Source organism: Amia ocellicauda, chromosome 4 (assembly GCF_036373705.1).
Source record: "Amia ocellicauda isolate fAmiCal2 chromosome 4, fAmiCal2.hap1, whole genome shotgun sequence".
In the NCBI taxonomy this organism is placed as follows: domain Eukaryota; kingdom Metazoa; phylum Chordata; class Actinopteri; order Amiiformes; family Amiidae; genus Amia; species Amia ocellicauda.
Window position 1 is genome coordinate 54976396 of NC_089853.1, and position 12434 is coordinate 54988829.

The 12434-nt window shown below is 41.1% G+C and overlaps 1 protein-coding gene across 1 annotated transcript in view; it reads left to right on the top strand.

Moving 5' to 3' along the window:
• The first annotated feature begins 1951 nt into the window (after positions 1 to 1951).
• Positions 1952 to 12434, top strand: part of prex1 (phosphatidylinositol-3,4,5-trisphosphate-dependent Rac exchange factor 1) — a 122222-nt gene continuing 111739 nt past the window's right edge. Inside the window, exon 1 of the mRNA XM_066702811.1 lies at positions 1952 to 2584. Within this exon, the coding sequence (XP_066558908.1) occupies positions 2444 to 2584 (141 nt within the window). The 5' untranslated portion in view covers positions 1952 to 2443. The remainder of the gene's footprint in view (positions 2585 to 12434) is intronic.

Consider the following 12434-nt stretch of genomic DNA (forward strand, 5'->3'; position numbering starts at 1 on the left):
ATGGTGTAGGAATTACACCCATTTGTATATGTGGTCCCCCAGAATTTAGGGGCTCAACAGTATTTGGACAAACTAACATAATCATGAATTAAATTGTGAGTTTCAATACTTGGTTGCAAATCCTTTGCAGTCAATGACTGCCTGAAGTCTGGAACCCATAGACATCACCAGATGCTGGGTTTCTTCCCTGGTGATGCTCTGCCATACCTGCACTGCAGCTCTCTTCAGGCAGTCATTGACGGCAAAGGATTTGCAACCAAGTATTGAAACTAACAATGTAATTCATGATTATGTTAGTTTGTCCAAATCCATTGTGGTGGTGTACAGAGCCAAAATGATGACAATTGTGTCACTGTCCAAATATTTATGGACCTAACTCTATGTGCACAAGAGGATTCAACTAAATGAAGAAATCAAATATATTGATACGTTGTGAGTATATTCATATTCTTTTCCAGCAGAGGTCAGTGAATGTCTTTCAAGGGGTGCAGATGTTCATTTCATCTCTGTGAAATTTGCACACAGAGCAATTGTTGTTCTTGCACGCTTTCCAGTCCCGCAATATACTAAATATACTCTGACTTAATCTTCGAGAGATATTGGCTTATAATTAAAATTGTTCCGCAGACAGGAATTCATGTAGTGAATTCATAACATTTTCGTATAATGCACTGAAAAAAGGCCATTAATGTTAGCCAAGGCAATACAAGTGAGATTGACAGCCTAGTCCGTCACTAACATCTCCCAAGCGCCCACCAGACGCAATTTGTAATATGAACACTGCCTGGGGTTCCCGACATTTCAAACTTGAATCAACCTACTTTTAATAATTGTAATAACCTATTATAAACGGTTATAGGAAATACATATTCATTATTTTGATTAGGAAAAGCATTGTACTAGTGGATGTATTTATTTATGTCTGTTTGCTTGTTTGCTTTCCAAAATATTTAGGAAATAGAAAACCAAGGAGAGATGATAAGAAACAATACCAAACATGCCATATTGTAAGATGAGATAGGTGGGAAAGAATGCCAAAATAACTATAATTTAAGTCATTTTGTTTCTCATTTGTACTTTCTGAAGCAAGCCTTACATACTACACATCCATACCAATTGAATTGCACAACAAAACATCCCATGTGGTCTTGATTTTGCTCTACCTGCATTTGGGAAAGAGCCCTAATTTAATACAAATATGAAAACCAGTGAGAAGATCATTAAGATGGGGCAGCACGAAAGAGAGAGTGCAATTAAAATACATTTCAATCAGAGAATCTATCTCAGAGAGTGTAGACAATCACATTTCAATTGGCCACTTCCAAGCATGCCTTCAGTCCAAGATGGTATATATTGTATATATTAGTGCTTCAGTGCAGCTGCAGGAACTGGGATCAGCTCAAACTGAAGTGCACATCGTTGCAGTCCAAAAGTAACCGTGCATCACAAACGTATCCCTTGCCTTCCTTTTGATCTTGCGAAAACGACTAAAACTGGGGTTATGAATTACTATTACTCGTCCAACTGTGCTTCCCAATATTACCCAGGCTGTGAAACTGTGTCGTGGATTGTCACTTCATTAGCGTTGCAAAAGAAACGGAAGCATTCTGCCGCAGACATCATAACAGCCGCCACATGTAAAGGGACTGAATGGATACATTCACACAGACAGGGATTGGGAGGGTTAAGGGACTGTGACAAAACTTCGAAAAAAAAATGCATGAACGGGTTTGACTAAATAAACATATAAGCTGATATTGAACTTGTAACACAACCGATACAGTTTTGCAGATAATACCCACAACATCGCGAAAGCCACACACGCAAGGGGGGAAAGACAGCCTTTGGTGACGATCCCTAAGCGCGGCGCCGGCGCTGGCCAGTGTGTTGCGGGCGCACATTGCCGGCTGCGTGGAGGCGGGCGGCGCTGCGATTCTCGGCTCGGCTCGGCTCGGCTCGGCTCGGCTCGGCTCGGCGCTGTGGGGGGAACTTGCGTTTCACTGCTGGAGCGATTGAAGCGGGTGGCGGCGTGGGACTCTGCTCCTGCAACACAGCTGCGAAGTGCGCCTTGTGTCTTTGCTTGGTTTGCAGTTTGAGGAGAAGTTTCCTCTCGGCTGGCGGCGCGGTACCTCGGTGCTGTTGGACTCAGTGAACAGTGGCTGCACTTGCTCTGAATGCTATCTGTCTTTCTTGTTGTTATAAGACACCAGGAAACAAACAAAAGTTATTTTTTTTCCTATATATTTTTGGAAACGGGGAAGTTTATCCCCCCCGCACCCCCTCCAGCTCGTCAAACGCATCTGAACGCAGAGGAGCAATTCGTGAGGATGCGCTGGTGCAGAGGGATGGATTAAGTGACAGACGTGCAGTCCTGTGGAGTACACAGTTGTGTGTGTGTGTGTGTTTTAAGGATTGCATTGCATTTTTTAAAGGAAAAATAAAAATGGACTCGGACGGGCATTCAGAAAACGGGTTGCAGACAAGCAAGGACTCGGACAAGCAACTCCGCCTGCGCCTCTGCGTTTTAAACGAGATTTTGAACACCGAGAGGGACTACGTGGGAACTTTGCTTTTTCTCCAGTCTGTAAGTATTTTTTAATTTAATTTAAATCTTGAATGTTGTTGATTTTGGTTTCTTTAAACCCTGCACTTTAACACACATGGTGAATATTTGCTGTTACACTGACAGACTCTATATCAGATATTGTGGTATACAACAAGGAGTTCACTTGACCTGTCTCAGGTATTTGTAAGTGTCGGACAAGAGCGCACTCAGTAATTTGTTGTCATTTAAAACTGGGTTACGAACATTACATCAAAGAAGATGTACCGTATTTAGAGAAGTAGTTTTGGAAAGAAATGGATGGTTTTGTAAGTTTAAAAAGTTTGGATGAAGTTGATCTGATCCTATGTGTTTCGTGGCTTTGAATCTGGGCACCTTTTTAAAAGCCCGTTTAGTGTATCTGAGTGTGTGTGTGAGTGTTTCCTGCCAGCTGTGAATCGGATGCTGTGCTCTGTACTCAAGTCAAACACTCTCGGAAATGTGAACCTTGTGGGCTCGAGTTATATATATATATATATAGCCAGTGACCTCGCTCATCATCTTAACTTCTACTTTTTATCTGGTCAATGACTTGAAAGTGTCCCGTCCAAAATGAAGAATTAGGCCAGCTTTAAATATTGGACACTGGTTGCCAGCGAATCTAGCAGATCAGTATTCGGATTAAACCTGTAAGGGAAAGGAAATCAGTATGTGGATTTTTGAACTAAACAAACCCATGATTTATCAGGCAAGCTGTGGGATTCCCTTATTGTGGACTGTAGTGTTTGTGTATTTAAGTTATTAACACACATCAAACCCCCCAAAAATTCTATAAAAAGAACTGTAATAATCAGTCTTGTCTTTGCTAAACTTGATCTGTGTCTGTATAGATCTCAACTTAAAAGGCTTCAACTTGCACACGCTCTGCTCTGTGCTATTGTTAGGTTAAGGCTTCTTGACTTCACTTCTTTCTTTCTTTATTGCATTGTGCATGCTCCAATATCCAGTTGCATGCTGCATAGATCTCAAGCATGGTGCTGCTGCTGTTCTTAACCTCTTTTGTGTGATCAGGCCACTTATTATGCTAATTGCTTGTCAATCCTCCGGCTCTTTATAATAAATGCTAGCTGGTGTTTTTACTGCCTAGAGGGTATATTATTGGCCAGGAGGGACTTGATAAGAATCGTTCGCTCCTTTCCAAGAACAGCTCCAGACACAGCAGAGAACAAAGACCTCTGTTCTTTATCTGTGAACAAACCATAGGTGGCAAAGCTTAACCACTGTCTTCATTGATGGCATTATCCAGGGGCTGTTGATAAAATTATAGCCCATGCAGTATCACCACAAAAAAAAAAGCCCTACATTTGCTTGCCTGCTTTCTTTGCCTTGTTGGTGAGGTACTGCGCCGGTGTTAAAGGACACTTCAGCTTCTGTTCCCGCTATCTATGCCAAAGTTCCAAACGTCTAAGCACTCACTGAAGCATCCTCGGCTCCTAAAACTCATCCACCTTTATTGGCATTTGCAGCAATAATGGCTTCTCCCAATTAAACTATTCAAAAAGCACTCAAGGACAAATGAACTTGATAAATAGGTTTGGGTACGTGCAGCAGCATAAATGTAAAAAAAAAAAAAAAAATCTGAAAAAGCATGAACACAGAAAAATATATCAATTTATGTTCTTCCGTGAGATGAGATCCTCATTCAAATACATCTTTGTGCTGGGATGTAGATGTGAAAACAGATGGAAGCCATAAACTTGTGTATCTGGGGTACATCAGTTGTCTTTGAAGACTGGAGCATGGCTATGCTGGTGCAGCATTTAGATTGAACATGGACAAAGAAGAGAGAGGCATGCGTCTAAGGGCACAGGATGTTGAAAAAATAACCACTTTTGAATGGAGTGGTGAAAAGGAGTGCAGGATCTGTTGGCACATGTATTAACAGAATGGGAAATTGTGAAATGAATACAGATTTGCAAAAGGTTTATGCATTTAACCTGCTTCTGTTTAACATGAAGTTGCCTTTTTCTGCATTTGTGACCTTTGTTGTCTTAGTAGTATTTATACCTTACTGAAAATATGGATTTATTGATATGTGAAAAATGATCCTTGAGCTCATAAAAGAGAGAACATGTTAAGAAACTTCTGGATGGGCATCTGAAATGATGTCATAAGGTTTCGAACTGACTGCGGACGTGCACATCAGGACATGAACTTTATAACAGCATGTGCAGGTCCAAGATTTCAGCCCGGCTTGTGAAATACATTCTGCAGATGTCACTGTATGAGTTCTGAATTTCTGTGCTGCAGCAGGCGCACAATAGCCCGGGGATGCAGATAACAAGGTATTTTCAGACTGGTATTGTGTCTCCTGTTCAAGGAGAGCTTTGGAACACCCTGCAGCTTTCAGGGAGGTGCTGTGCTTGTTGTTAGGCCACGCCCCCATGACATCATATGGAATCCCTTAATTCAGTCCACATTCCCAGGAGATGGCAACCTGGTAGGAGGGAAACGGCAACAGCAGCACACAGCTGCCCAGGCCCCAGTTAACCCCTTCACTGCCTTTGGGGTTCTGCCTGCATCTCTTCTGTTTTGTCAGGAGCTACAGGAAGTCCGAGCTAATGATTAGGTGTTTTATCTGCTTTTGTACAACAAAACTCCAGTATTATTATTATTGTTGTTATTATTAGTGGTAGTATTAATACAAGTATTAAATAAAATATGTATGCCTAGCCATGTGTATATTAGCAGAATTGTATCCACATGACCAATTGTAATGATTGCACTGGATAATCTGACATTAATATGAATTACTAGTGTAAATGTAACACAATATAGGCTATATATAGACAGTTTAACAGTATATTCTCAGTGATTGTGACCAATTCAAGCCACCTACTTCAGCACCAGACATCCTGGATTTATACTTTTTATTCTCTTTTTGGTCTCGCATTAAAAAAAAAAAAAAAGTGATCCATTTTGCAACTTCTTTTCCCCCTGTGGTTTATTGTTAGTGCAGTGAAAGCTTTGTCATTTAAAGGCTCATTTGGTTCAGATAAGGCGTCTGGCTTGGGGCTAGAAGGTATGCCATATGGTTTGGGTAAAGATAGCCCTTTCTATCGACACATCACAGAAGGAGATTTTGGGGGATGGGGGGGTGTTGCTGGGGAAATTGAATCAATCCTTGTAAAGCGTGACATCTTTTCCTCATCAAGCAGCTCCCTTTGTTTGAACGGCTGCTTCTGTGGCGTTTAGAGGCATGTTCACATGCAGGGCAGGTAAACAGCCCCGGCGGGGGCAGAGATGGCCTTTTTGACTTTTATAGTTTTTTTGACTTTGAATTTTATAGTAGGGTGGCCTATTCTCTTTGGGAATAACAAACATGCTCCTCACTCCTGGATAGATACAGTGTGGATTGTTTTTTCCGATGTGTAGAGCTTCAGTGGTTCCATGTATGCACACCCTGCGCACACAGCCGCTGAAGTACATACAGCACAATACTGCACAAGCAGATACAGCAAAATGCAATAGTGACTTTTAAATCTAGCACAATATACTATTCCTATATATAGGAAAGTACAAACATATGTCAGGTGGCCATTGCGCCCCAAATATTGGTAAAGACGAGAAGCTGTCATGCTAAGCAGTACATTTTCTGAATCAACGGGCTCTTAAGATCATGAGTCTAATAGCTGTGTATGAAGTCTGAGATCATTCTTTTGACAATGCCTTGAGCAATGCCGAATCCCCCCCTTTACTTGTCTTAGAATTTTTAAACTATGGAACATTTTGATTAGCTAAGAGGACATAATGGTCTGTAATCATCTCCGAATCGATAGCAGGATTACCAGGAGCCTGGGAATGCCGTAGGGGCAGATTGTTAAAAACTCTGTCCAACTCGAAACAGCTGGAATTTTCCCTCCATTTTTCAGTTAAATGGCATAATTACCACCTGTCTCTGACAGCGCAGTGAAGTGCATAATTAACCCTTCGAGAAAGTGAGTTCTTCTGACAATAAACACTGAGCTAATGTTGCAAAAAATGGGTGCTTGTCCCTTTTTAGGACAGTGTTGTTTTTATATTCTGCTGAGCATCAGAAAATGACGGGTACAATGTCCGCTTGGTGGCTGTGAATCAGTGAAATGCCTGCGCTTGCTGTGACCTTTGGGAGTTGAACGACAGTGTAAGATTGAGCTGTGCAGACCTGCTTTACACATGTAGTTAAACCAAACGGGAAATAAATCTAGAGAGTTAGTGGGACTGAATCTTCTCATTCCATTACTGACTGGCTTTTAAAGTATGGCAATAAAGCAGAACCAATAAGCCTGTGAGCAGCAGCGCAGTGTCTGACAGGATCAATAAGAAATGGCCCATTTTCCTGCAACGGTTCACTGGTTCGACCCGTTTCCTTTGAAAATGCAGGGAGATCTTCCTCGTTGTGCCAGCTGTTTTGGATTCCAGCGGCACATCTGTGCAGATGACGATGGCTGTACAAACAGGATGGCCACTCTGTTCGGGGCAGTTATGGCCCAAAGGCAGAACTGGGCTTCCTGCTTCTCCCTGTTGTTGGAAACCTGAGGCAACCTAACTAGCAGAACGACATTCAATTTGATTGTCTAAGTTTATAAATAGCTCGGTTGGGGCGAACTGTGTCACGCCATGAAACTCAATTTAACACACAGTCCACCCCCCTTAACTCTAATGAAGCAGCACGCTGTCGCAGATAATTCAATTACTCGGACGGAACACTTACAATTTCGCAGTAGCCACCAGGCGCAGTAACAGATCTGTGCTGCATGGTTGCTAATTAGTGGACTGGTAAATCTGCACAGCTCATATTCCCATCAGCACGATTCTGAGTCTGGTTATTGCAGCTGGAGTAGATGGACAGGATGTCTGAGAGATCCAGATTTATAGAATGTACAAAATATCACACGCTCTGACTTGTCCCTGATGTTATAGCTGTTCACAAGCAAGAGTTGACATTCTTCTTTACAGAACACGTTGTTTGGCATGTATGTCTATGTACTGTATGATGGAAAAAAGGGTGGAGAAAAAAAGCTGGAAAAAATTAAACACACAAATGTAAATCTTAGGTGAATTCCAAACTCTGTGATCAATTTTGTTAGTTTGACATCAGTATATAAAATAAGAAAGTGTGTCAGATGTTGGCAGGTTAACAGAGGACCGGGAAGCCAGTGACTTTAATAATTATTTTATTTCGAAGTTTCTCTGTGATTGAAAACCTTGCTCAAACTACCCAGCTGAGTGGTGCCCTGAGACGACCTCACTTGGTGATAGTAATCTGCTGACTGACAGCCTTTAGCAAGATATTTATAGACATTTCTGATGTGTATTTATTTAACCTGTTCATACAAAGCTTAAAATTATTATTTTCACTGAGTGAAGGCCAGTGTTATCTAATGGGATGTTCTGACTACAGGGAGGTGTTAATTACTTAGGTTTATTTGTGTGGCTTCTAGGATGGGTCTGGGGTAACAGGAGACTGAATACTAGGTTACTCGGAGTCTCACACTTTGGTACTGTGGCGTTGGGTTTGTTTTCTGAGGCTCTTCCCATGGCCGGCACACTGAGAATACAGTAGTACTGCTAGGATATCTGCTTCTTTGTTATGTTGTCTATTTTTGTGACATTAGATTCAGATGTACAGTTATGTTTGCTTTATTTGAGGATTTGAGTGGCTGGAAAACAATTACATCAAAAATCAGAAAGCTTTATTTGGAAAAAAAGGTACTCAACTGAAAAATGTGAAGTGTGAAGGTTGTTTATTGTTCATGATAAAATTATTATTGTGTACTACTTAGCACTTTACCAGCTCTCCTTATATTCTGTGTTAGTGTCACAAAAGTGGGGTTGAAACTGCATCTTTGGAGCTACTGTTCTTGGAGACACCAAGGCAAAAAGGCTTAAAATTAGCTACCATAATAGAACTGCAGTGGAGAGGATGATAACCTTGGGAATAAGGCTGAAAGAGTTTTTAAAAATTCTATTCAGACTTGAGGAATTAACAAAGTGTGTTTGTTGTATATATATTTATTCATTTATTTATTGCAGCATCACCTTAACCAAAGCACACGCTATTTTAGATGGTGATCCTAGGAATGTTCTTGTTCTGTTTACACTGTCGGGCAAAGACAGGAGCATTTTCACATCCCCTGAGGCCTGCAGCGTTAAAACCTGCAGACGCATACCCTCTGAATGAGAATGTGGTATTTGATTTCAGATTGACCGCCTCTGCAGTAAAGGGATTTCCCCTCCCAGAAATAAACAGAAGTGCATTTATATTCAGTGTCAGTGGCTGGCATGCATGAGAGAGGTCAGTTCAGCATGTACATTATTTTTATATGACAAGTTTCATACATTCTGGATATATCCCATTACTCCAAAGTCTCCACTGAAAAGAGCAAGATAAATGATGTTATAGGGACACTGTGACTTTCTGAAAAGGGACAGGAGAACGGTGGATTGTTATTGTGGCATAGTCCCTATCTCTTATATGAGCCACTGTTATACATGTGATCGACATCGGAGCTCAGAGGGTGTGTGTGTGACCTTCATGTGTTTTTCCTGTGGTATCCATGTAAGAATTTGGTAGGAATTTGGAGGCATTATTGTTATTCATTTCTCGAAGGGTTTGAACATTTGGGTTTCTCTGGGTTTGCAAAATCCATTTGCACTGCAGATAAAAAAAACTGATCTGGCCGAGACTTGTCTTTAAAATGTCTAGGGGTAAAAGATACTGTATCCCCTAGAGGTTTTTTTTTTTTTTTTTTTTTTTTTTTTTTCTTGCAGTGATAGTCTCGTCTCCATGAAAAGATTCTCGTATCACTAAAAAGCAGCAGGAGGTTAGATCACAATCTAGTGCACAGCATGTGATGGCAGAGCGATGCAGTGTACAGTGGCTTTAATTTATTAATTATTCTGTGGAACATGATCTTTTTTACTCGGGTTTATAGTACCAGTGACCCGATATCACAACTGTATACTCAAACTGAAAGCTATTTCATTTAGGAGATCTGCGATTTTATGCCTTCTAATATCCTAAGCTAATAAAGGGATTTCTCTTGGCGATTGACTACCAGTGATTAAAAAGTAATGCTGCTAAAATCAGTCAGTTATAATAGGCATGTGAAAAAGTTAGTCAGTTTTGACATTTCTGAAAGGTCATTAGGAAGATTGGCTTTATTTTATTAGCTGAAGTTCATAGATTCATAGACCTTCTTTCACGACTTTTAATTTCCGCTTTAGTATCAATCAGTCAAGAAAAGAATGGATTTTTTATATGCAGATATTTATTTCCTGTATTTCCTTTTCTTCACACAAGAAAAAGGGAAAATAAATGACTAAATTCATGCATAAAGAGCCAAGTAATTGTCTGAGAAATAAGTGACCGTGTGAACTTTGCTGTAATGACCCTTAAAGGAACAAAAGGGTTCCTTTGACAGACACCCGGAACACTGCAGACTATGTGTTGAATTTGTGTTAACGGAGAGAACCCTAAAAAGTGCACTGGGCATATTTAGAAATTAACCTTCTGCCCTGTTTCCCCATGAGAGCTGAAGGAAATGCCATTGTTCCCTGTGGGAATTGCTGGGATGGTTTGTGGGATGAGGCAGGATGAGAGGTCTGTCAAAAGACTTGAGATGAATCCAGATGTGTCAGTTGGATAGCATGACCTGATCTGCCTGCTGCAGTACAGTGGAATACAAGCAATAACATCCCACCCTGACACACGCATTCTTCTGCGGGGTGTGTTACATAACTAAGCATTCCCCTCTAATGTGTAAGATGGAAAAGATGAAATGAAAACCTCTCCCACCTGGCCATGGAACGTGGACTCCTGCTTGTTTGAATTTGCCACAGTTTACTTAAGCCAGTGCTTTGAAATCGAAGTCGTCGAAATCAAAGGTGGCTTCATTCCAAAGGAGATCTGACCCCATCATAAAATGGTGGCTGATATTTTGTGTTGTGTAATGCCATGAAGTCTACCACTCTGCTTTTGACTTTGCTCTAGTGAGGTTTGTTAAAGCATTTGTTCATGGTTTAATCTGGTACATTGAACTGGCCACTACTGAGGAGCAGTATTATCCACATAAAAACACTACATCTCGCCTAGTTTACAAACTGCTCACAGGCCTTTCCCATGGAGGCCTTTGAATGCTGTCCTGCTGTCACCAACCCTGGATGCAGATGTGCATTTATGCAAAATGTTGTACAAATGTTTAAATCCACAAAAGTATATATTATGCGCAGTAGTCACTGACTAAGATCAATGACAGCAGGTCTTTTGAAGACAATGTACATCATCTTAATGTTATGTTTTGTTTGTGTTGGAAAGAAACTGGAAAGCAAACTTGTCACCTTGAAATTGTCTTTCTGTGTCTCGTCAATTGGGTATCATAGTGTATGCAGCTCCAGGCGATTGGTACAGATGTGACGTGCAGGTATCAGCCGATCTGCTTTGAGGAGCGAACAGCAACTTCAACACAACATTCCTGGGAACTGGCTCTCTGCAGGGAAGTTAAAAGGGGGGGTTTGCATGTTCTAAATCTGTATATGTAATGATACCTTTTGTGATGGCCGGGCCGAGGTAATCATTTAGGGTTAATTCAATCCACACGGCCGAGCAGCGTGGAAACTCTGATTAGAAGGGAACTTGTTTTATTTTGTCTTATGAAAGGCTGCTGCCGAGCTGCACTGGTGATGGCGATTTAAATAACAAGCCGGGTTTACCCATAGCCTGTGTTTAAGAGCTATTATAGACTCCTCCCCGTGGCACACGAGGTAGCTTGGCACAGATAGACTGGCAATGCTAGCCGGCTGGCCGTTGTCTCGGCTGTAGAGGATGGTTTACTTAACTAGGTTGGAGGAAGAGCAGGAACACTTGGGATGTATGTGGTATGATGGGCTGGGCTTTGAGGAATATTGACAACCAAGGGACACACACGAATCAGCACTGAAGTTAGAAGTCCTTCATGTGATGTTGTTAGTGGTTTGCAGACATGCTAATGATTCAAAAAGGACTTCATCATGTGCTGCAGAGGATTTGTTCTTGGTGGGGGGTGGTGGCTGTGATCTTTGTCACCATTTTCAGTGAATTTTCCAGAAGGGCACCGCGTGATCTGAAGAGGAACTTTTATATGTCTAGTTAGTATTGGATAAAGCAGAAGGCACAATGCAAACAGTATCTTATTCAACAAGTATGGTCTCTTAATCTCACTAGATGTACCTTCTCTTTGACAATTAACCTAACTGTTACATTTGGAATGAAGAAAACAGTATCACATTGTGACCAATAACAAGGTTTAATGGCTACAATCAACCTTTTCATGCTTCACATTTTTTTTTTATTGTATTAATTAAGTGTCCTCTTGTAGTTGTGCATAGGCCACATCCTCAAAGCAGTTGTCTGTCTGATGTTTCTCACAGCTGTTGGAGAAACACTACAGGGATGCTCCCTTAACTTGGTTTGGAGAAACATGTTTATTTAGCAGCTGTTAGTGACAATTCACAGGCCAAGACCTGAGGGATGCCATCAACACGAATGCAGGCTTAAAAGTAACAGCGTTAGATGTATACGTTTAAAAACTCTACAGTATGGGAACAATTAAAATAATAATTACAAGTAAAGTCACTTAAACAGATGGAGTCACACATAGTGATGTAAAAATCTCCTTTTTTGTGTCAGAGCCCCACTATTTGGTCTTTAATCCATCCTCAGTTCTTATTTCTTATTGTGATTTGACTTGCCAAGCTCTGACAGAGCAGCATTAACACTCCCCCACTGCTGCAGTTAATAGAAGAAGTCATGCCTATTTGGCTTGCTCAGTGACACATGGCACATGTAAGGAAGCCATACAGTACAGACGAG